The sequence below is a fragment of the Tachyglossus aculeatus genome, chromosome 3 (genome assembly GCF_015852505.1).
Source record: "Tachyglossus aculeatus isolate mTacAcu1 chromosome 3, mTacAcu1.pri, whole genome shotgun sequence".
Lineage (NCBI taxonomy): Eukaryota > Metazoa > Chordata > Mammalia > Monotremata > Tachyglossidae > Tachyglossus > Tachyglossus aculeatus.
The window spans coordinates 55,093,490-55,119,479 of record NC_052068.1 but is presented as its reverse complement, the minus strand read 5'-3'; the positions used below and the strand labels follow the sequence as shown (position 1 = coordinate 55,119,479).

The 25,990-nt window shown below is 44.5% G+C and overlaps 1 protein-coding gene across 1 annotated transcript in view; it reads right to left on the bottom strand.

Moving 5' to 3' along the window:
- Window positions 1–25,990, bottom strand: part of SLC1A3 (solute carrier family 1 member 3) — a 162,138-nt gene that overhangs the window by 94,668 nt on the left and 41,480 nt on the right. Inside the window, exon 3 of the mRNA XM_038743853.1 lies at window positions 24,820–24,957. Coding sequence (XP_038599781.1) covers window positions 24,820–24,957 — 138 coding nt within the window. The remainder of the gene's footprint in view (window positions 1–24,819; window positions 24,958–25,990) is intronic.

The following is a 25,990-nucleotide window of genomic DNA, read 5'->3' as shown; positions in this document are numbered from 1 at the left end:
CAGCACCTGTATATATGCATATATGTTTGTATGTATTTATTACTCTTTATTTATTTTATTTGTACATATTTATTCTATTTATTTTATTAATTTGTTCTGTTCTCTGTCTCCCCCTTCTAGACTGTGAGCCCACTGTTGGGTAGGGACCGTCTCTATATGTTGCCAACATGTACTTTGCAAGCGCTTAGTACAGTGCTCTGCACACAATAAGTGCTCAATAAATACAAATGAATGAATGAATGAATGGACAAAGGAGAAGTTATCAGAAGAGCAAAATGAACTTTCCTTAAACAGCTCTTTACCACCTTACCTAAAGGACCTTGATTTACCAGAAAAGCCTTGTTAAATACTCATTTCAACCACATTAATTTTGGCATATGTAATTGACCATAATACCCAGCAACAATGCATTGAATAAAATAACGGTGAAATCAGCTTAGTGACATTTTTGTACATGAACATGCTACTCTTCTAAATCTTGTCCAATAATAAATCTTTTAATCTCTTTCTCCCTTTTCCTCTTGCATCACACCCTTGTCCTCTTTACTTGCCCTGGCTTTCGTTGCAGTAATATTTTTTAAGTGATTTATATCTTCCATTTTAAACTTTTGTCTTTTCTCCCTCAATTGCCCCTGTTGTCCCTCATTTTTTAAAATCCCTCTAGGTGTTACTTGGGAAACTTGGATTGAGGAACTACTTGGACAGAGGACTTCCGTTATAATGGTAGGAAACAAATAAAACAGAAGAGAAAGGAAAAAATGAATATTTTTCTCCCACATCTTCTTCCCTCCCTTTAGACATTTATCCCATTCCCATCAAGATGTCAGGACCAGATGTTCCTATGTAGATTCAACTGCAAGTTCAATGATTTACTCAGCAATTTCATCCTGATATACTTCTGCTACTATCTACTCTATCTTTGTACTTCCTCCTGCTCCCACTCTTTTTAAATATCGTATGTCTGCCCGTGTCCATTATTCATTCAGTTGTATTTATTGAGTGCTTTACTATGTGCAGAGTGCTGTACTAAGTGCTGGGGAGAGTACAATACAATAACAAGCAGACATATTCCCTGTCCACAACGAGCTTACAGTCTAGACTGTAAACCCCTAGTCAATCCACAGTCTAGATTGTGGGGTCCCCTAAGTGTAGGGCCCCTAAGGGTTGGATCTGATGTACAATCTCCAGTGATTAATTAATTCATCTCCAGTGATTAATTGACTAGAGTAAGACTCCCCAGCTCAAAAAGCAGCATGGCTCAGTGGAAAGAGCATGGGCTTTGGAGTCAGAGGTCATGGGTTCAAATCCCGGCTCCGCCACTTGTCAGCTGTGTGACTTTGGGCTAGTCACTTAACTTCTCTGGAACTCAATTCCCTCAACTGTAAAATGGGGATGAAGACTGTGAGCCCCCTGGGGGTACAACCTGATCACCTTGTAACCTCCCCAGCGCTTAGAACAGTTCTTTGCACATAGTAAGCGCTTAATAAATGCCATCATCATTATTATTCATTGCTCCTTCACTAATTTCCTCCTCTTCCCTACATTCATTTCCCTCTTCCCCTTTTTCTATTACTGTTTATTTCTAACTCCTCTAGGATGCTCTCTTCTTACCCATGGAGCCCCAAACCCAGCCACTTCTACTAAGAAGGATGCAGAGTGATGGCGTAAGATCAGTGTGGCTCAGTGGAAAGAGCAAGAGCTTGGGAGTCAGAAGTCATGGGTTCTAATCCCAGCTCTGCCACTTGTTATATTATACTCTTCCAAGCGCTTAGTACAGTGCTTTGCACACAGTATGCACTCAATAAATACTACTGAATGAACGAATGAATAAAAGGGAGAGGGGTGGCCTGTTCCTCACTCCACCAATGCTGATTTCACTCCATCCCATCGCTTCTGCTTCTTCCTTTGAAGCCCTTGTCACCTGCTTGAATCTCTGTAATTACTAGTTACCCTCATCTACCATCCTCCTTGCCCCATCTCCAATTTTTTAAGCGATATTGGTGTTTCTCTCCTTCTCCTCCCCTACAGTGATCTTTGGGAATGTCAACATCCACACGGATGTTCCAGGTACTCACTTCCTCTAACTCTTCAACTCCACTGTCCTCCTGCTCCACTCCACCTGACCCACTCACCAGTTTGGACCCGCTCACTGGACCACATCAATCAATCAATCCATGGTATTTATTGAGCACTTCAATGTGCAGGAGCACCGCATTAAGTGATTGGAAGAGTATAATACAACAGAATTAGCAGACAAGGTCCCTGCTCATAATGAGTTTAGAGTCTAGGGCGGAGACTGGCAGTAATACGAGTGAATAAGTAACTTATAATATATAATTTAAAGATATGTAATAATAATGATGGCATTTATTAAGTGCTTACTATGTGCAAAGCACTGTTGTAAGTGCTGGGGAGGTTACAAGATGATCAGGTTGACCCACGGGGGGCTCACAGTCTTAATCCCCATTTTACAGATGAGGTAACTGAGGCACAGAGAAGTGAAGTGACTTGCCCAAAGTCACACAGCTGCCAACTGGTGGAGCCGGGATTTGAACCCATGATCTCTAACTCCAAAGCCCTTGCTCTTTCCACTGAGCCACGCTTTTTCACATAAGTGCCTTGGGGTTGGGGATGGGGAGAATATCAAATGTCCAAAGGTTACAGATCCAAGTGCAAAGCTGATACAGAAGGGACAGCAACGAGGGGGAAAGAGGCCTTAATGGGGGAAGGCCTCTTGGAGAAGATGTGACCTTAATAATGCTTTGAAGGTGAAGAGAGTGGTGGTCTGGCGTATATGGAGGGAAAAGGAGTTCCAGGATGTGGAGTGCGTGATCCGAACTGAGGAAGCAGATTACTGAGGTGAGGTAGGATGGGACGAGCTGATTGAGTGCTTTAAATAATAATAATAATGATGGTATTTGGTTTTTTTAAATAGTACTTATTAAGTGCTTACTATGTGCTGAGCACTGTTCTAAGCACTGGGATAGATACAAGGTTATCACGTTGTCCCACGTGGGGCTCACAGTCTTAATCCCCATTTTACAGATGAGGTAACTGAGGCCCAGAGAGGTTAAGTGACTTGCCCAAAGTCACCCAGCTGACAAGTGGCAGAGCCGGGATTGGAACCCATGACCTCTGACTCCCAAGCCCGGGCTCTTTCCACTAAGCCATGCTGCTTCTTGAAGCCGATGGTAAAGAGCTTCTGTTTGATGTGGAGGTGGATGGGCAGCTTTTGGAGGTTCATGAGGAGTGGGGAGGGAATGAACGTTTTTGCCGCTAACTGATCCATGCAGCAGAGCGAAATATGGATTGGAGTGGGAAGAGACAGGAGGCCACGAGGTCAGCGAGGAGGCTGATGCAGTACACGAGGCAAGATAGGATAAGTTCTTGAATCAGCAGGAGAGAAAAGGGCAGATTTTAGCAATGTTGTGAAGGAAGAACTGACAGGATTTGGTGACAGACTGAATATGTGGATGGGATGAGAGAGATCAGTCGAAGGCAATGTATAGGTTATGGGCTTGTGAGATAGGGAGGATTGTGGTGTTGCCTACAGTGATAGCAAAGATTGGGAGACAGGATTTGGATGGGCAGATAAGGAGTTCAGTTTGGGACATGTTGAACTTGAGGTGTCAGTGGGACATCCAAGTAGCTATGTCTTGAAGGCAGGAAGAAATGTGAGAGTGCAGGGAAGGAGAGAGGTCAGGGCTGGAGGTGTAGATTTGGGAATCATCTGCACAGAGATGGTAACTGAAGCCATGGGGGGTGAAGGAGTTCTCCAAGGGAGTAGGTGTAGAGGGAGAATAGGAGGGGACTTAGAACTGAGCCCTGATACTACTGTCACAGGGTCAGAGGCAGAGGAGCTGCCAGCAAAAGAGACTGAGAAGGAGCAGTTCAAGAGATTGGAGTAGAACCAAGAGAGGATCCAAGGTTGGATAAAGTTTCAAGGAGAAGGGGGTGGTCTACAGTATCAAGGCTGAGAGGTCTAGGAGGATTAGGATGGAGTAGAGGCCATCAGATTTGGCGAGAAAAGGTCATTGGTTACCTTAGGGAGGGCTGTTTCTGTAGAATGAAGGGGGCAGAACCCAGATTGGAGGGTATCTAGGAGAGAATTGGAGGATAAGAAGTAGAGACAGAGGGTGTGAACAACTCTCCAGAAGTTTGGAGATAAATAGTAGAAGGGAGATGGGGCAATAGCTGGAGGGAGTCATGGGGAGTCAAGGGAGGGCTTTTTTTAGGATAGAGGACACATAAGTATCTTTGAAAGCAGTAGGGAAGAAGCCGTTGGAAATCGAAGAGTTGAAGATGGCAGTCAAGTGGGTAGGAAGGGAGTGTTTTAAAAAGTATGAAGGGACAGGGTCAGAAACACAGTTGGAGGGGTAGACTTAGAGAAGAGGTAAGAGACTTCATCTTGTTTCTGCAGGGAATATAAGGAGAGTGGAAGAGGGTGAAGGAGGAGAGGGAGATTGGAAAGGAGCAGGGGAGATTTTAGGGAAATGACACCTAATGGTTTTAATTTTGTTGATGAAGTATGTGGCCAGGTCATTAGGGGAAAGAGATGGTGGGGGGACTAGTGTCATCTATAACCTGACCAACTTGGAGTTACCACTCTAGACCACAACTCCCAACTCACTCAAATCTCCTCCTCACCTACCCGGGCCCCGCCCATCCCAATATGCACTCTCTTATCTTCATCCCCTGCTTACTTTTAAATCTACCTCCTCCATCTAGGTCTTCGATCTCAACTCTTCTCACCAAATAAAAACACTTGCACCTATTCTTTTTCCCTCCCAAACCATCATCCTCAACTACTCCCTCTCTGATGGCTCCTTCCCCTCTGCCTTCAAACACACTCATGGCTCCTAAAATATACCTTCTCTGGACCCCACTCAACCTTCTAGCATTCACCCCACCTCTCTCCCCCCATTCCAGCAGCGTGGCTCAGTGGAAAGAGCCCAGGCTTTGGAGTCAGAGGTCGTGGGTTCAAATCCCAGCTCCACCAATTGTCAGCTTTGTGACTTTGGGCAAGTCACTTAACTTCTCTGTGCCTCAGTTCCCTCATCTGTAAAATGGGGATGAAGACTGTGAGCCCCCTGTGGGACAACCTGATCACCTTGCAACCTCCCCAGCGCTTGGAACAGTGCTTTGCACATAGTAAGTGCTTAATAAATGCTATCATTATTATTCCAGTCCAAACTCCTTGATTGGGTTGGGAATACTTCACTTACTCTCCTCTGACTCCAGTCTTAACTCTCCCAGTCTGGTTTTCGACTTGTTCACTCCACTGAGACTGCTCTCTCCGAGATGATAATAATAATAATGGTGATGGCATTTGTTAAGCACTTACCACGTGCCAAGCACTGTTCTAAGTGCTGGGTTAGCTACAAGGTCATCAGGTTGCCCCATGTGGGGCTCACAGTCTTAATCCCCATTTTACAGGTGAGGAAACTGATGCCCAGAGAAGTTGAGTGGCTTGCCCAAAGTCACACAGCTGACAAGTGGTGGAGCTGGGATTAGAACCATGACCTCTGATTCCCAAACCGTGCTCTTGTAACGAAGCCACGCTGCTTCTCACCAATGACCACCTTCTTGGCAAAACTGACTCTGTCTTAATCCTTCAGATTGTATTAATGTCTGTCTACCCTTTTATACTATAAACTCATTATGGACAGGTAATGTGACTCGCAATTCTGTTATATTGTACTCTCCCAAGGGCTTAGTACAGTGCTCTGCACACAGTAAGTGCTCAATAAATACGATTGATTGATTGATTGATTAGTCCAGTGCTCGGCACATAATAAGCGCTCAATAAATACGACTGAATGAATTAATCTCAATTTCGTTTGTTTCATAGCCAACCATCTAGCTTTCCTATCGTAACTGACAATAACACCATCTTCCCAAACCACAACCTTAGCATTATTCCTGACTCCTCCCTCTCTTTGAACCCCCATATTCAGTCTGCCATTATATCCTGCTGATTATTTCTCCACAGTATTACTAGGGTCCACCCCTGGCTCTGTATCCAAAGGGCTACTATGCTGCTTTACATAGCTCTCATACCTCAGTTGGACTTCTGCATTGGCCTCTTTGTTGATCTACCTAGCTCTATTTTCTCCCCCTTTCTAGTCCAAATTTTGCTCTGTGCCCACATCATTTTTTAAAATAGATGTTCTGCATGTGTCTCCTCACTTCTCCTAAACCTGCAAAGGTTGCCCAATCCCTCTTGCATCAAATAGAGACTCTTGACAATTGGTTTCAGGGCACTCAATCAGCTCTCTCCCTACTAGTTACCCACGGACTTCTCCTATTCATTCATTCAATCATATTTATTGAGTGCTTACTGTGTGCAGAGCACTGTACTAAGCGCTTGGGAAATACAATTTGGCAACAGATAGAGACAATCTCTACCCAACAACGGGCTCACAGTCTAGAAGAGGGGAGACAGACAACAAAACAAAAACAAGTAGACAGGCATCAAAAGCATCAATATAAATAGAATTATAGATATACACACATCATTAATAAAATAGAATAATAAATATGTACATATACACACAAGTGTTGTGGGGCTGGGAGTGGAGGGAGTCTTCTAGACTGTGAGCCCACTGTTGGGTAGGGACTGTCTCTATATGTTGCCAACTTGTATTTCCCAAGTGCTTAGTACAGTGCTCTGCACACAGTAAGCACTCAATAAATACGATTGATTGATTGATAGATTGAGTTGGGGCGATGGGGAAGGATAATAATAGTAACAATAATAATATTTGTTAAGCACTTACTATGTGCCAAGTACCGCTCTAAGCGCTGGGGTAGATACAAGGTAATCATGTTGTCCAACGTGGGGCTCACAGTCTTAATCCCCAGTTTACATATGAGGTAACTGGGGCCCAGAGAAGTTAAGTGCCCAAGGTCTCACGTTAGACAAGTGGCAGAGCCGGAATTAGAACCCATGGCCTCTGACTCTCAAGCCCGTGGTCTTTCCATTAAGCTACGCTGCTTCACTTACCTCACAGAGTTTGCTCCTCCAGAGTAAACCCACCCACTGCCCCTCGCTCTCCTTTCTGCCACTGTAGACCTCTTTCCGCCACCCTTATTCCTGCTTAGACTCTCCTCTACCTTCATGTCCAACATAACACAGCTCTTCCTATCCTCTTGGACATTCTCATATCCTCCAAGGGATCTTTCCTAATTCATTTCTATGCATTTTTAACCTAAGCATCAGGCAGAAACTTCTCACCCTGGGCTTCAAGGCTGTCCATCACCTCGCCCCCTCCTACCTCACCTCCCTCCTCTCCTTTTACAGCCCAGCCCGCACCCTCCGCTCCTCTGCTGCTAATCTCCTCACCGTACCTCATTCTCGCCTGTCCCGCCATCGACCCCCGGCCCACGTCCTCCCCCTGGCCTGGAATGCCCTCCCTCTGCCCATCCGCCAAGCTAGCTCTCTTCCTCCCTTCAAGGCCCTACTGAGAGCTCACCTCCTCCAGGAGGCCTTCCCACACTGAGCCCCCTCCTTCCTCTCCCCCTCCTCTCCTTCTCCATCCCCCCCGCCTTACCTCCTTCCCTTCCCCACAACACCTGCATATATGTATATATGTTTGTTCATATTTATTAATCTATTTATTTATTTATTTTACTTGCACACATTTATTCTACTTATTTTGTTTTGTTTTGTTCTCTGTCTCCCCCTTCTAGACTGTGAGCCTACTGCTGCATAGGGACCATCTCTATATGTTGCCAACTTGTACTTCCCAAGCTCTTAGTACAGTGCTCTGCACACAGTAAGTGCTCAATAAATACGATTGAATGAATGAATTTCTAATTTCCCCTCTTTATAGTCCCTTATTCCCAAGTCAGTAATAATAATTATGGTATCTGTTAAGCGCTTACTCTGTGCCAGGCACTGTGCTAAGCGCTGGGGTGGATATAAGCAAATCAGGTTGGACACAGTCCCTGTCTCATGTAGGGCTCACAGTCTCAATCCCCATTTTACCTATGAGGTAACTGAGGCCCAGAGAAGTGAAATGACTTGCCCAAGGTCACACAGCAGACAAATGGCAGAGCTGGGATTAGCATCTATGGCCTTCTGACACTCAGGCCAGTGCTCTATCCACTAGGCCATACTGCTTCCCAGTACTTTCTTTCTCACTTAAGCATCTAAGAACTCACAACTGTAATATACTTTAGGAACTGTCTCCCCACTAAATTATGAACTCCTTGATGGCAGGGATCAAGTCTACTAACTCAAGTATACTCTAGGTGCCCAGTGCAGTACCTGTATACAATAGGTGCTTTAGAAATACTGTTCATCTGAGCAGATGCCCTGTAGTGTGCTCTGCATCTAGTAACTGTCCCACAACTCCTCTGGACTGTAAGTTTGTTGTGGGCAGGGAATGTGTCTGTTTATTATTATATCGGACTCTCCCAAGCACTCAGTACAGAGCTCTGCACACCATAAGCACTCAATAAATATGATTGAATTGAACGAACGAAATGTCTGCTAACTCTGCTGTACTGTACTCACCCAGAAGCTTAGTATGGTACTCTGCACATAATGATAATAACAGTGGTATTTGTTAAGCACTTACTATGTGCCAAGCACTGTTCTAAGCACTGGGGTAGATACAAGGTAATTAGGTTGTCTCATGTACTTCCCAAGTGCTTAGAACAGTACTCGGCACACAGTAAGAGCTCAATAAATACGATTGAATGAATGAATGACTGCAGGGCTCACAGTCTTAATGCACATTGAGACACATTATGCACATACTCAGTGGTCAATAAATATGATTGATTGATTGATGTCAAGGAGGACGCCCCCAAAGTGTTTTAGAAATAAACTTTTGGAAAAATTCCAGTGGGACCAGCCTCTTAAAATTAAAAATAATTGTGGTATTTGTTTCCCCATCTCACCTCCTTCCCTTCCCCACAGCACCTGTATATATGTATATATGTTTGTACATATTTATTACTCTATTTATTTATTTATTTTACTTGTACATATCTATTCTATTTTATTTTGTTAGTATGTTCGGTTTTGTTCTCTGTCTCCCCGTTTTAGACTGTGAGCCCACTGTTGGGTAGGGACTGTCTCTAGATGTTGCCAACTTGTACTTCCCAAGCGCTTAGTACAGTGCTCTGCACACAGTAAGTGCTCAATAAATACGATTGACTGATTGATTAAGTGCTTACTATGTGCCAGGCACTGTACTAAGCACTGGAGTGAATACAAGCAAATTGGATCTCCCCCGTCTAGACCGTGAGCCCGTTGTTGGGTAGGAAGCGTCTCTATATGTTGCCAGCTTGTACTTCCCAAGCTGTTAGTACAGTGCTCTGCACACAGTAAGTGCTCAATAAATACGATTGAATGAATTAGGCACAGTGCCTGGAACATAGTAAGCACTTAAATACCACAATTATTATTTTTATTATTATTGAGAGGTTGGTCCCACTTGATTTTTTTCAAAAGTTTATTTCCAAAACACATTGGGGGCATCCTCCTTGACCACATTAATCAATCAATCAATCAATCATATTTATTGAGCACTTAGTATGTGCAAAATGTGTCTTAATGGGGATTAGGCACAGCACCTGTCATCATCATCAATTGTATTTATTGAGCGCTTACTGTGTGCAGAGCAGTGTACTAAGCGCTTGGGAAGTAAAAGTTGGCAACATCTAGAGATAGTCCCTACCCAACAGTGGGCTCACAGTCTAAAAGGGGGAGACAGAGAACAAAACCAAACATACTAACAAAATAAAATAAATAGAATAGATATGTACAAGTAAAATAAATAAATAGAGTAACAAATATGTACAAACATATATACATATATACAGGTGCTGTGGGGAAGGGAAGGAGGTATGATGGGGGGGATGGAGAGGGGGACGAGGGGAAGAGGAAGGAAGGGGCTCAGTCTGGGAAGGCCTCCTGGAGGAGGTGAGCTCTCAGTAGGGCCTTGAAGGGAGGAAGAGACAGGCTCACAGTCTTAATCCCCGTTTTACATCTGAGGTAACTGAGGCACAGGAAAGTGAAGTGACTTGCCCAAGGTCACACAGCAGACAAGTGGCGAAGCAAAGATTAGAACCCATGACCTTCTTGACGCCTAGGCCCATGCACTATCCACTAGGTTGAATCCTCGCTCTCAGAGTCTCTTCAACCCTACAAGAACCCAGGGACCGTCTCTATATGTTGCCGACTTGTACTTCCCAAGCGCTTAGTCCAGTGCTTTGCACACAGTAAACGCTCAATAAATACGACTGAATGAATGAATAAATGAATGCTCATCAGACTAGTCCTGGGGATATAACCACGACTCAGTTTGCCAGAAGTTTTGGTTAACTGGGGCCCCTCTGTCTTCTCGCACAGTGTGTGATCCGTCTGTGGAATTTGCTGCCCTGAGGCTTACTGAGAGCCACAGACTGGTTTGTTTCAGAAAGACCGGTGGTTGTATAACCAGTAATAATATTTATAGTTACGCAGCTGAGATAAGGGTAATCAAATCCCTTGCCTCAGGGAAGGAGTCAATCCTCTGTGTGGTGAAGAAGAGATTCTTTCTTTGTTCAGGGTTGTCTCATTGGTCCTGCACAATGAACTTTTTAAAACAGCTCTCAGAAAAATGCCCCCCGGACTTTGCCAGGATCTAAATTACTGGGCTCTGGGAGCTTCTAAGGGTTTTGGTATGGGGCAGCCGTGTTTCGATATACATATATGTATATGTGCATATAGCTTTAATTTTGACACCTGTCTACATGTTTTGTTTTGTTGTCTGTCTCTATATGTTGCCGACTTGTACTTCCCAAGCGCTTAGTACAGTGCTCTGCACACAGTAAGCGGTCAATAAATATGAATGAATGAATATTCCTGATCACAGGGCTTTTTCTGCTTGATAAAGGTCTCTCGTGGCCAAAGTTGGCAGTCAGGGGACAGTTACAATTGATGATTTACAAAAATCATCATCAACAAGCTCATCCTGTGGACTGTAAACTCCTTGTGGGCAGAGAACATATCTAAAACTCTGTTGTATTGTAAGCCCCCAGGAGTTTAATACAGTGCTGCTCTGCACATGTCAGCACTCAGATATCACTGATCGATTGATTGATCAGTGTATTCTGAGGGTTCCCTGAATGCAGAGCACTTATTGGACTATTGTACTTATTGTATTGCACTACCCTCCCTAACTCTCACACACAGAACCTTGGTATTGTCCTTGACTCTCTCATTCAACCCATATACAATAATAACAATAATGACAGCATTTATTAAATGCTTACTATGTGCAAAGCACTGTTCTAAGCACTGGGGGTTACAAGGTGATCAGGTTGCTCCATGGGGGGCTCACAGTCTTCACCCCCATTTTTCAGATGAGGTAACTGAGGCAAAGAGAAGTTAAGTGACTTGCCCAAAGTCACACAGCTGGGATTTGGCAGAGCTGGGATTTGAACCCATGACCTCTGACTCCAAAGCCTGGGTTCTTTCCACTGAGCCATGCTGCTTCTTACTTTGTCACCAAATCCTGTCAGTTCAATCTTCACATCATCGCTACAGTCCACCCTTCCCTCTCCATCTCAACTGCTATTATGCTGATCCAAGCACTTGTAATATCCTAGCTCGATCAAAGTATCAGACTCTTAGTTGACCTCTCTGCCCCCTCTCTCTCCTTATTCCAGTCTGTACTTCAGTCTGCTGACCGGATCATTTTTCTCAAGAAAGTTCAGTCCATGTTTCCCCACTCCTCAAGAACCTCCAGTAGTTCATTCATTCATTCAATTGTATTTATTGAGCGCTTACTGTGTGCAACACACTGTACTAAGTGCTTGGGAAGTACAAGTTGTCAACATATAGAGACAGTTCCTATTCAACAATGGGCTCACAGTCTAGAAGGGGGAGACAGACAACAGAACAAAACAAGTAGACAGGTGTCAATACCATCAGAACAAATAGAATTATAGCTGTATGCACACCATTAACAAAATAAATAGAATAGTAAATATGTACAAGTAAAATAGAGTAATAAATCTGTACAAATATATACAAGTGCTGCAGGGAGGGGAAGGAGGTAGGGCAGGGGGGAATGGGGAGTAAGAGGGGAAAAGGGAGGCTCAGCCTGGGAAGGCCTCCGGGAGGAGGTGAGCTCTCAGGAGGACTTTGAAGGGAGGAAGAGAGCTAGCTTGGCAGATGTGGGGAGGGAGGGCATTCCAGGCCAGGGGAAGGATGCAGGCCAGGGGTCACCGCGGGACAGGCGAGAACGAGGCACAGTGAGGAGGATAGTGGCAAGAGGAGTGGAGTATGTGGGCTGGGCTGTAGAAGGAGAGAAGTAAGGTGAGGTAGGAGGGGGTAAGGTGGACAGCCTTGAAGCTGAAGGTTGATAGGCAACCACTGGAGATTTTTGAGGAGGGGAGTGACATGCCCAGAGCGTTTCTGTAAAAAGATAATCCGGGCAGCAGAGTGAAGTATAGACTGAAGTGTGGAGAGACAGGAGGATGGAAGTTGAGAAAGGAGGCTGATGCAGTAATCCAGTCAGGATAGGATGAGAGATTGAATCAGCAAGGTAACGGTTTGGATGGAGAGGAAAGGGCAGATCTTGAAATGTTGTGGAGGTGAGACCGTCAGGTTTTGGTGATGGATTGGATGTGTGGGGTGAATGAGAGAGCAGAGTCGAGGATGACACCAAGGTTGCGGGCTCGTGAAACGGGAAGGATGGTAGTGCTGTCCACAGTGATGGGAAAGTCAGAGAGAGGACAGGGTTAGGAGGGAAGATAAGGAGCTCAGTCTTGGACATGTTGAGTTTTAGATGGCGGGCAGATATCCAGATGCGATGTCTGGAGGGAGGGAGAGAGAACAGGGGTGGAGATGTAGATTTGGGTGTCATCAGCGTAGAGATGATAGTTGAAGCCGTCGGAGCAAATGAGTTCACCAAGGGAATGAGTATAGATGGAGAACAGAAGGGGACTGAGAACTGACCCTTGGGGAACCCCTACAGTAAGAGGATGGGAGGAGGAGGAGTCCGCGAAGGAGACTGAGAATGAACGGCCAGAGAGATAAGGGGAGAATCGGGAGAGGACAGAGTCTGTGAAGCCAAGGTTGGATAGCATGTTGAGGAGAAGGGGGTGGTCCACAGTGTCGAAGGCAGCTGAGCGGTTGAGGAGGATTAGGATAGAGTAGGAGCCACTGGAATTTGGCAAGAAGGAGGTCATTGGTAACCTTTGAGAGAGAAGTTTCGGTATAGGGGATGGAAGCCAGATTGGGGAGGGGTCTGGCAGAGAGTTGGAGTTGAGGAATTCGAGGCAGCGAGTATGGACAACTCGTTCCAGGAGTTTGGAAAGGAAGAGTAGGAGGGAGATAGGGTGATAACTAGAAGGGGCAGTGGGGTCAAGAGAGGGTTTTTTTAGAATGGGGGAGACGTGGGCATGTTTGAAGGCAGAGGGGAAGGAACCAGTGGAGAACTGTTGAAGATGGAAGTTAAGGAGGGAAGGGGTGAGAGTTTTCATAAGATGAGAGGGAATGGGTTCCGAAGTACAGGTGGATGGGGTGGCACTTGAGAGGAGGGAGGAGATCTCATCTGAAGATACTGCTGGGAAGGATGGGAAAGTAGTTGAGAGGGTTGAGAGCAGGGGGGATGGAGAAGGGGGAGGGGTGACTCTGGGGAGCTCAGACCTGATGGTGTTAATTTCACTAATGAAGTAGGAGGCCAGATCATTAGGGGTGAGGGATGGGTGGGGTGGGGTGGGGGGGTGGCGGACAGGGGTCTTGAGGAGGGAGTTAAATGTCTGGATCCGGACAGGCATGGGTGTCAATAAGGAAAGAAAAATAGTTTTGCTTGGCAGGAGAGGGCAGAGTTAAGGCAGGAAAAGATAAATTTAAAGTGAACAGGGTAGACTTGGTGTTTAGACTTTCGCCAGCAGTGTTCACCAACTCAAGCATAAGAGTGAAGGAGGCGGACAGTGGCAGTGATCCAAGGCTGTGGGTTAGTGGTGCGAGAGCAACGAAGGAAAAGGGGAGTGAGCGAGTTGAGTTGAGTAGAGAGGGTGGAGTTGAGAGCAGTAATCTGGTATGTATTTACTATTCTATTTATTTTGTTAACGATTGCATTTAGCTTTAATTCTATTTATTCTGACAACTTGACACCTGTTCACATGTTTTGTTTTGTTGTCTGTCTCCCACTTCTAGACTGTGAGCCCCTTGTTGGGTAGGGACTGTCTCTATATGTCGCCAACTTGAACTTCCCAAGCACTTAGTATGGTGCTCTGCACACAGTAAGCGCTCAATAAATATGATTGAATGAATGAATCTGGCCATCAAGAGTGGGTAGAGAGGATAGGGAGGCGAGGTGGGATGTGATGCGCTGAGAGAGATGCAGTAGTTGCCCATATTAAATAGAAACTCCTTACCGTTGGCTTTAAAGCATTCTACCAATTCAGCCCCTCCTTCCTTACCTCACCCTTTCCTTCTCTTACATCCTACTACAGCCCAGTTCACTCCTCACTCACTCTTTTAACTGCAGCAGCTTTCTGTCCCCAGTTCTTGCCTATGTCACCACTGATCCTTTGTCCACATCCTTCTTCTGGCCTGAAACTCTCTCCCCCCAATCAAATCTGACAGACTTCCACTCCCCCATCTTCCAATCTTATTGAAATCACATCTCTTCCAAGAGAGCTCTCCTGATTAAGCCCTTTTCTCCCCCAACTTCTTCTCCCTTCTGCGTTGCCTACGCACTTAGATTTGTACCCTTTAAGCACTTGATATTTAACCCAAGTCCAGATAATAATAATAATAATAATGGCATTTGTTAAGCACTTACTATGCACAAAGCACTGTTCTAAGCACTGGGGGGATACAAGGTGATCAGGTTGTCCCTCGTGGGGCTCACAGTCATAATCCCCATTTTACAGATGAGGTAACAGGCTCAGAGAAGTTAAGTGACTTGCCCAAGGTCACACAGCAGACCTGTGGCAGACCTGGGATTAGAACCCATGACCTCTGGCTCCCAAGCCGGTGCTCTTTCCATTGAGCCACAGATCCACAGAACTTCCGAACATATCCATAATTTATTATTGATATTGATGCCTGTCTCCCCATCAGGACTAAGTTTCTTGTGGCCAGGGAACGTGTCTACCAACTCTAATGTACTGTATTCTCCAAAGTGCTTAGTCCAGGGCTTTGCATTCATTCATTCATTCGATCGTATTTATTAAGCGCTTACTGTGTGCAGAGCACTGTACTAAGCACTTGGGAAGTACAAGTTGGCAACATCTAGAGATGGTCCCTACCCAACATCGGGCTCACAGTCTAGAAGACTGTGCACACCATTAGCACTAAGTCATTGATGAATTAAGCTGTACAGTCAATCTTTTTTTCTGGTATGTTTGTAATGCTTTCTGCTTAGGTTTGTTCTTCCTCCAGTTTCCACTATTTTTAAATGATTTTTATCTATCTCATTAGAACACAAGCTTGAGGACAGAGGACAGGAGTGTTGCTTCTGCTATACTCTCCCAATCAGCACATAACCTAACTCAACTGCTCCTTTAATGCCAATGCCACTGTACCTCATTCTCATCTATCTTGCCTTGGATCGCTCGCTCACATCCCGCCTCTGGTCTGGAACTCCTTCCCTCCTCATATCTCACAGACCATCACTCTCCCCACCTTCAAAGCCCTGTTCGATTTCCCCAACTATGCCCTCATTTCCTCTTCTCCCATTCCCTTCTGTGTCGCCCTTGCATTTGGATTTGCGCCCTTTAATCACCCCTCCCTCAGCCCCATGGCACTTAAGTATGTATCCATAATTTATTTATTAATTATATTAACATCTGTATCCCTCTCTAGACTGTAAGCTCATTGTGTACAGAGAACATGTCTTGGAACTCTGCTGTATTTTACTCTCCCAAGTGTTTAGAACAGTGCTCTGCACGGAGTAAGCACTCAATAAGTACAATTGATCAACCAATGTCACTGATTAGTGGAGGCAGGGAAGGTGAGTGGTCCTACATTTGTGGCTGTTTGGTTTAGATTCATAACTTTTTTTAATGGTATTTGTTAAGCACTTACTATGTGCCAGGCACTGTACTAAGCACTGGTGTAGATACAAGGTAATCAGGTTGGTCATGTTACTTGGGCTCACAGTCTTAATACCCATTTTACAGCGAGGTGACTGAGGAACAGAGAAGTAAAATGACTTGCCCAAGGTCAACAAGTGCTCAATAAATATGATTGATTGATTGAAGGTCATACAGCGGACAAGTGGCAGAGTTGAGATTAGACCCCAGGTCCTCTGGTTCGCAGGCCTGGGTTCCTTCAACTGGGTCCTATTTCTTCTACCTGCCATTCTGCCTATCGGGGGAATATTTGGGGGTTAGTGTCAAAGTGGTGTGTAGCCAATCATCAATGGCACTTTGGTGCTCATTGCGTGAAGAGCACTGCCCTCAGCACTAAGGCGCTTCACACATAGTAAGCGCTTAACAAATACCAATTATAATTATTATAATTATTATTATTAGGGAGGATACAATAAAAGAGAGTTGGCAAGCAAGATCCCTGTCCTCAAGGACCTTCCAGTCTAGTAGGAAAGACAGATGTTAAATAAATTACAGATGGTAGAGTGTAAGGGTATGTATATAACTGCTGTGGGGCTGGCCGTGGGGTGGGCATTCAATGCTTAAAGGCTACAGTCCCAAGGTATGATGATGATGATGGTATTTGTTAATAATAATGATGGCATTTATTAAACGCTCACTATGTGCAAAGCACTGTTCTAAATGCTGGGGAAGTTACAAGGTGATCAGGTTGTCCCACGGGGGGCTCACAGTCTTAATCCCCATTTTACAGATGAGGTAACCGAGGCACAGAGAAGTTAAGTGACTTGCCCAAAGTTACACAGCTGACAATTGGCAGAGCTGGGATTTGAACCCATGACCTCTGACTCCAAAGCCAGTGCTCTTTCCACTGAGCCATGCTAGCACTTACTATGTGCCAAGCACTGTTTTAAATTCTGAAACAGGTGATGCACAGGGGAGGGCAGGTAATAACAGTAATAATAATAATGATTCTGGTATTTGTTAAGCACTTACTGTGTCCCTGGCATTGTACTAAATGCTGGGGTGGATACAAGCAAATCAAGTTGGATACAGTCCTGGTCCCACATGGAACTCATTTTCTCAATCCCATCCCACAAATGAGGAAACTGAGGCAAAGAGAAGTGAAATGACCCACCCAAGGTCACACAGCAGACAAGCGGTGGAACCGGGATCAGAACCCATGACCTCCTCCCTCCCAGCTCTATCCACTACCCCATGTTGCAATGAAGGGCTAATTAGGAAAGGCCTCTTGGAGGAGATGCAATTTTAGTATGGCTTTTAAGATGGGGAGAGTCGTGGTCTGCCAGATATGAAGGGGGAGAGAGTTCCAATCCAGGGGAAGTATGTCAGAAAGGGGTGGATGGTTGGTATGTACTGGGTTTCAGTGGGATATAAGTGAAGTTGAAGGGGGAGAGCTGACGGTGAGGAATTTCTGTTTGATGTGTGGATGGATGGGTGACCATCGGAGGTTTGTGAAGAACGGGGAAGAATGATTTTTTAGAAAAAGTGAAGTATAGACTGGTGTGGGGAGAGACTAGAGTCAGAGAGACCAGTGAGGAGACTAATATAGTTGTTGAGATGGGGTACGATACGTGCTTGGACCAACATGGAGACAGATAGGATGGAGAGAAACCGGCCGATTCTAGAGATATTGCGAAGATAAAGCTGCTGCCTGTGGTTTGCGTTTTATAAATCAACCATAACCGGATTTCTTTGGTAAAGAAAACTCTGCAACTGCAATTCTCAGAAGGTGGGTGGTCATGTCAGTTAATTACTATGGAATTGGGCTAAGGCATCAGTCTCGGGTGCCCGGCAACAGAGATGACCTGTTTTAATCTGGAGTGGTCCTATTACCCATTTTGATCAAATGTTTTCTTCTCTCTGAGGATTTGGGCATCAAAGCCTTCTGGCTCTCTATTCTGTTTGCGATGGCTATTACTATGTACTTAGGAATGAGAGCAACAGCACATGGATTCTTTGCTAAAACTGTGGAACACTGACAAGGAACCAAAGAAACTGGTTCAGGCACTTCTTTTCTGAAAGCAGAGAGACCGAAGATCTTCAAGGAGAAGTGCGGGGTGAATAACACATAAAGAGAAAGCCGTGCATAATGTCCTCCTCCTTTTGAGACCTTATCGGAAATATGAGGCACTTGGCTGAAAAGTTAATGATTGGGCGTCAGCCAATTTCTCACGGAGTTATTTCCCAAATGTTTTCTTTTAAAAAACACCACCACAATAATGGTTTAGAGGGAATTGGAATTGTAGGTGCCGAAAAATACTACTGCTTAAACAGTCACAAATGTGCAGGGTACAATAGTAGTTTTCATAGTAGCAGTTTCCATAATCTATAAAATTATAGTTATGGCATATTTTTCTATATAATACAGAAAGGACAATACAAAAAAAAAGAGCAGTGCTCAGACTTGTGGTATAGTTTGAACACGTGTTCAGGTTCCTTCATGCTCAGCAGACTGGGAACTTAGAATAACAAATCAGCAAAGCATTCCCTAATTGGGCACAGAATTTCACTAGAGTGGAACCTTTGAGTTCTTGCACTGATGAGTATGGAAAAAGACTCTTGCCAAACCATGTGACTTAAATTATGCCTAAGAGGGTGGGAGTGGGACATTTTCAGACATTATTTAAAGGTAATCAATTATATTGATTACAGCAATTTCTGGGTGCAGAGCACTGTACTAAGCACTTGGGAGAGTACAATACATAAACGTTATGTTCAGTTAGGCCCGTATTTTGAATCAGGCTTTAATAATAATAATAATAATGATGATGGCATTTGTTAAGCGCTTACTATGTGCAAAGCACTGTTCTAAGCGCTTTAGCGCAGAGCTTTCGATTGTTGGAACGTGCTTCGTCTGAGGTCCAGGAATGGCCTAAAATATCTGCTCAAGCAGAGGGGCCCAGTGGAAAGAGCACCACCCTGGGAGTCAGAGGACGTGTGTTTTAATCCAGGCACTGTCACATGTCTGCTGTGTGACCTCAGGCAAGTCACAACTTCTCTGTGCCTCAGTTGTATCAACTGTAAAATGAGGATTAAGGCTTTGAGCCCTTGGTAGGACAGGGACTGTGACCAACCTGATTACTTTGTATCTACCCCAGTGCTTAGAACAATGCATGGCACATAGTAAGCACTTAAGTACCGCAATGATTATTATTCATTCAATCACATTTATTGAGCGCTTTTGTGTGCAGAGCGCTATGCTAAGCACTTGGGAGAGTATAATGCAACAATAAACAGAGTTCTAGAGTTTTGTTTCTGAAGAGCAGACTAACTCTACAAGCATAGTACTGCTTCCGAGCCTGGTATTGTAGGCGATGGCTGGTAATCAGTGATGACCCAAGTGCTCAGTACAGTGCTCTGCACACAGTAAGTGCTCAATAAATATGATTGAACTGAATTGACTCCAATGGATCAGAAATGACAGATGGCTACAGAGCTCTCAATTATAGCTCTACTACTGGCAAAACACTAAAACGGACCTTTTCCCCATACCGATGCCTCTTCCTCAGTGAATTTCCGTGGATGTTGAGTGAGTCAAGGACCTAAAGGAGTTTTGTCACCCAACTTCCCACCATGTTCAGCCAATACAATTGAGATCAACACTGCCATGGAGAGATGAAATCCACTTAGTAATCTCGAAATTCCAAGCATTTCAACCTCTTTCCCTGCAGGCCCTTTTTTTTAATCAAAGGCTCCCTTTCTCTCCTTTTGCTCACTCACAATAAAATAACAAAGAATCAGCCTAAAAGTGGGGTGAAGGAAGAGGAGGGGCAGCCGATGAACCTGTGAACCGGAGAACAAGGTCCTAAATAATGGAGCCAAAGTGCTTATCTTCAGTACTCAATGGAGTCTTATAAACTAGTCCAAAAAATAGACAAATCTCTACCCATTTGTCACCAGCCCAATTTTTCCTCAGGAAACATGTAGGCGGTAAGATTCTTTTCTGCTCTTTTTCACTCATCTGGCATAAAGCATTCTTCACCCTGTGCAAGGGAAGCAAGGATGCAAGACCAATTAACAAATGGAGAAATCCCATTAAGAGGAGCCATCACTGTCTTACAAAGAGTTAGAGTTAGAGGTGGAAGGGGACTAAACCCAAATCTCAGAACGCCTTCCTTGCTGCTGTTAACAATAGAGAATTCCATTTCTGAATGAGAAATATGGAGGTTAACCTTTTCTCCTCTCATCCACTCCTCGCCCCTTCTTTGGAAGGGTTCGATCATTCAGAAGGTTTCTAACCTTCAGAAGGATTCAATCGTTAGGTTGGAAACTCTTTGGTGGGAACATCTTCTGCTTTTATCGTACTCCCTTCCCAAGCCCCCGCCAGAACAATGCTCAGTCGGTAGATTGTATGCTTCTTGGGGTCAGGGATAATTTCTATGAACTCTCTTTTACTTTCCCAAGCACATAGCAAGGTGCTCTGCACAGAGTAAGCCTTCAATCAATACTATTGACTGGCTGACTGATTGACTAGGCACCCTATAGAGTTCACTGCACACTATACATGTCCACTACTGCATTTTGCACCAGGTCAGTGGTTAACAAATACCACCGAGGGACTGGTTGGTTGATTGATTGATTGAAGGTTTTCAATTTCAAAGGACTTTTGAACAAAGTTGGGTTCTCTGGTTAAAATATTTTGAGGTCTGGTGCTCTAAGTGTAAACCTTCCACCTTCATCCTTATAATTTCCTTTCAAGCTGGTAAGACTGAGCATTCAGCAAAGTCCCCTGATCCACACTGGGATATGGTTTCAAACGCGAGGAGATAACATTTCCCGAGGCCACCTCTACCGAAGAAAGCTGGGGCTGAATGCATCAAACAGAAGCTCCTTGCCTTCGGCTTTAAAGCACTCCGTCAATTTGCTCCCTCCTATCTTACCTCGCAGATTTCCTATTGCAACCCAGCTACTCTAAACACCAACCTACTCGCTGCACCTGGATCTTATCTATCTCACTGCCTTGCCCATGTCCTGCCTCTGTTCTGGAAATCCCTCCCACTTCCTATCAGACAGACGACTGCTCTCCCAGCCTTCAAAGCCTTATTAAAAATCCCACCTTCTCCAAAAAGCCTTCTCCGACTAAACCCTCATTTCCCTTACTCCTCTCCCTTCCGCATAGCATGGGCCCTCAGGCTCACAGCAGTAATGCACATATCTGAAATTTATTTTAATGTGTCTCCTCTTCTAGGCTGCAAACTTCCTGTGGGCAGGAAACATGTCTACTAGATCTATTATACTTCACTTTCCCAAGTGCTTAGTACAGTGCTTTGCGCATACTCAATAAATACCCGACTGATTGATTTGATTAAAGGGAAGTTTGTGGCTGACATGATAGGGTTTAGCCAGAGCTTGCCAAGATTTTAAGGTCTGTCCCAGACCTTTGAGCAATACTACCTCCTTCCTTCTCCTCTCAATTATGAAACGGAGACTGCTAAGTGGGTCACCAGAATGAGAAACAAAAAGCAGGTGAGTTAATGAGGAGAGAGTAAGGTACCATCCAAACACACACGGAGGAATATCAAGATAGCTCGCCATTATTCAAAATACTATGAACAATGTGGGTCTACTTTAGGCAGTTAATCTGTGGGCGTAACATTCCTCCATTCATGAAGATCAACTCCAAAAAGGTCCTTAGCTTAGCTTATGAGATCATATCATTATTACTATTATTATATTTGACAAGCATTGAATCAGCTTTGCAGACAAGTCTGAAAAATGTGTCAATTCACCAAAATTATTTTATGAGTCTTCCTCACCCAGAAAGTGCACACTGTCCTGGGTGAGAGGGCAAGGAACTTTTGGCAATGTTGAGCTACGCATTGCGCAAACAAATATACACCAGAATCTGACAGTTCCTGCACATTTCATGCCCACGTGATTCCTTGCAGGAAAAATCCAAATTCTAGAAAACAGCTGAGGGCTTCATTTTTAAAGGACTCCTCTATCTATGAGGAGCAGCGTGGCTTAGTGGAAAGAGCCTGAGATTGGGAATCAGAGGGCATGGATTCTAATCCCTCCTCCGTCACTTTTCAGATGTGTGACTTTGGCAAGTCACTTTACAGATGAGGTAATTGAGGAAGAGAAGTTAAGTGGGGATCAAGAGTGTGAGCCCCAGGTGGGACAACCTGATAACCTTGCATCTATCCCAGCATTTAGAACAATGCTTGGCACATAGTAAGTGCTTAACAAATACCATTATCATTATTATTATTATTGCCCAGAGATCTCACTGTGTAATTTCAATCCTTGAAACCCTTCTGAGGAGGAGCCAAGAGGAGCCAGAGGACAGTGAGTTTAAGTAAGGAATATATCATCTAGATTGGAGGTGCCTTTGGGCCAGGGAACATGTCTGCCAATGTTTTAGTACTGTACTCTCCCAAGTGCTTAGTACACTGCACTGCACATAGCAAGCATTCAATACGTAGCATTGATTGATGGGTTGATATCCAATAGCAGAAATGGAGGACAACCTCTAAGATACTTGATTTCTGGTCCACTGATTTAACCATGAGGCCATATTGTTAGACCAAGCCGGTGGAAATTTTCCCCTAAATATCATGTATAATCTACTGAGGTAGAACTGGAAGGACTGGAAAGGAAATAATAAAAATAATAATAATAATAATAATTGTGGTATTTGTTAAGTGCTTACTATGTGCCAGGCACGTTTCTACACATTGGGGTAGATACAAGCTAATCGGGTTGAACACAGCCCCTGCCCCACATGGGGCTCACAGTCTTAATTCTATTTTACAAATGAGAGAACTGAGGCCCAGAGAAGTGAAGTGACTTGCCCAAGGTCTCATAGCCGACAAGTGGTCGGAGCCGGGATTAGAACCCATGACCTTGTGACTCTGAGGCCCATGCCCTACCCACTACGCCATGCTGCTTCCCAGGAAATGGACAGGAACTCAATTCTCGAATCCCTCAGGAGTAGTTGCACAGCTAAGAGTCAACTGAAGCCTCACTCCCAACAAACAACAACAAAATGCCAGTGTGGGATTCCAGAGATGGACCTGGGTGAAATGCTCTTGAGACTTTCTGGGATAGTAGATGTAAGTTCCCCTTCTTCCCTCAACCCCTGCCGCCATTCCGACACAATGAGGGGGTGACCACAGAAGGTAATTTGGAAGGAAAATGGAAGTCATGCGAGTAGAGCAGAAAAGATACACACGTTTGGTGGCAGTTGTGTCTGTGGCTGTTTCATTGGTATTACCTCGGGATGAGGCTTCCAAGAAGAAGACTCCATCTCAATTCCTGGTGATTCTGAGAACAAGCATTATTGCATCAAAAGCTGCCAACCAGATGTCAAAGGGTGAAAGAAGAGGGTGAGGAAACAGATTTACTGAACACTACTCTCCATTACAGCAATGGAGTCGGAGGAAATTGGTGCTGCATTTAGTGAGATGCCTTTTTCAAAGGGAGTCCAACCAGGTTTTAAACTACAGTCTACTTCTAGACTGTGTGTTTTTACTACCTATTTCTTTTAATAATAATTAAAAATAATCACTGTGGCATTTGTTAAGCGCTTAATATGTGCCAGGCATGCTAAGTGCTGGGGTGGACACAAGTAAATCGGGTTGGACGCAGTCCCTGGCCCACTTGGGGCTCACAGTTTCAATCCCCATTTTACAGATGAGATAACTGAGGCCAAGAGAAGTGAAGTGACGTGCCCAACGTCACACAACAGACATGTGGCAGAGCTGGAATTAGAAGCCATGACCTTCTGACTCCCAAGCCCGGGCTCTAGCCACTAAACCGTGCTGTTCCTGTGTGTGTCTGTGTGCGTGTTTAATGGTAATTGAGAAGCAATTACTATGTGTCAAGCACTGTTCTAAGCACTGAGGTAGACATAAGATAATTATTTATTTATTTATTTTACTTGTACATATCTATTCTATTTATTTTATTTTGTTAGTATGTTTGGTTTTGTTCTCTGTCTCCCCCTTTTAGACTGTGAGCCCACTGTTGGGTAGGGACTGTCTCTATATGTTGCCAATTTGTACTTCCCAAGCGCTTAGTACAGTGCTCTGCACATAGTAAGCGCTCAATAAATACGATTGATGACGACTGATGATAATCAGGTGGGACCCAGTTCCTATCCCACATAGGGCTCACAGTCGAAGTTGGAGGGCGGGGGGATTTAATCTCCATTTTACAGATGACGTAAGAGAGGGACAGAGTCTGCTCTGTGATCCTGGGCAATCCACGGAGCAGAGTTGGGATTAGAACCCAGGTCCTCTGACTCCCGGGCCTGTGCTCTTTCCACTAGGCCGTGTTGCTTCTTCCAACACTGCAAGGTAAGTGGAACAAGTCATGATATAGGAGGAGAGTTGTGCCCACGTGTGTGATGAGCGCTTAGTACAGTGTTCTGCACACAGTAAGTGCTCAATAAATACGATTGAATGAATGTCGGTCAAGGAGTGAGTATCCTGAAGCGATTTCTCCTTAATATTAGGGTCTGTAAGAATCCAATTCTCACCCTAGGAGACCGACCTTACTTAGTTGTTTGGCTCAACAGTACCACCTCTCCCTAATGATTAATAAAATAGGAGAGGAACAATCTCACACTAATTGGTCATACTTCATTATGCCACCGATTCGAAGGGTCCATTTCTTTCTGGAACCTGGAGCCTACACCCTGTAGAGGCCTCAGGCTTCTCTTTTCTTCCAGTGCCATACAACACCCACTCTCGGAAAAAAAACAAGAAAGGTTGAGCAGCATACCTGTGACTAAACTGGATACGATGAGGGGTAAAACCAACATCTGTAACATCCTCATCAGAAGTTCTCCTGGGAAAGAGAAGTACTTGACTTCCCGATAGGTCATATTGTAAGGCCGCAGGGTAAATCCAAGAATTGTACCTAAACGAAACAAAGAAGCGTGAGTCTTCCCGCCAGCCTGAGTATCATTATCAATAACATTGATTGACTGCCTACTGAGATAATACAAGATAATACATGAAGTCCTTCATTTACGACCATTTGAGTTACATCAAATGGCACATAATAATAATAACTGAGGTATTTGTTCAGTGCTTACTATGTGCCACCACTTTACTAAGTGCTGGGGTAGATATGAGATAATCAAGTCCAACATGGGGCTCTCAGTTTAAGTAGGAGGGAGAACAAGTATTGAATCTTCTTTTTGCAGATGAGGGGACTGAGGCACAGAGAAGTTAGGTGACTTGCTCAAGGTCACACAGCAGCTAGTGGCAGAGCTGGGATTCGAATCCATGTCTGCGTGTCAGGCCGTTACTCTTTCCACTAGGCCACGCGGTTTCTCTTATGATATCTTATGGTACTTATGACATATCTGCATTTATACCATTCTAGGTTTACTTCATCAGATTCGACATTACCATGTCAGGCTTATAAAGTAATTGTGATATGACCACACACTCTCCCTCCTCATGACTTTCCTGTTTCTCCCCGCCACTGCTGCTGATTCCCTTTTGGGCCTACAGGCCCCCTCACTGCAAGAGCAACAGAAGCAGCCATAGCTGCAGGGGTTGGTGTGCAACTTCATGGCCTAGTGGATAGAGCATGGGCTTGGAGGTCAGAAGGACCTGGGTTCTAATCCTGGCTCTGCCACTTGTCTGCTGTGTGACCTGGGGCTAGTCACTTCACCTCTCTGTGCCTCAATTACCTCACCTGTAAAATGGGGATTAAGTCTGTGAGCCCCATGCGGGACAAGGACTGTATCCGACCTGATTATGTTGTATCTACCCCAGTGCTTGGAGCAGCGCTTGACCCAGAGTAAGCGCTTCACAAGTACCATCATTATTATTGTATCGTATGCTCCCAAGTGCTTAGGACAATGCTCTGCACATAGTAAATGCTCGATAAATACCACTGAATGATTGACAGATGATGAGATTTTTAAGCCAATATGATG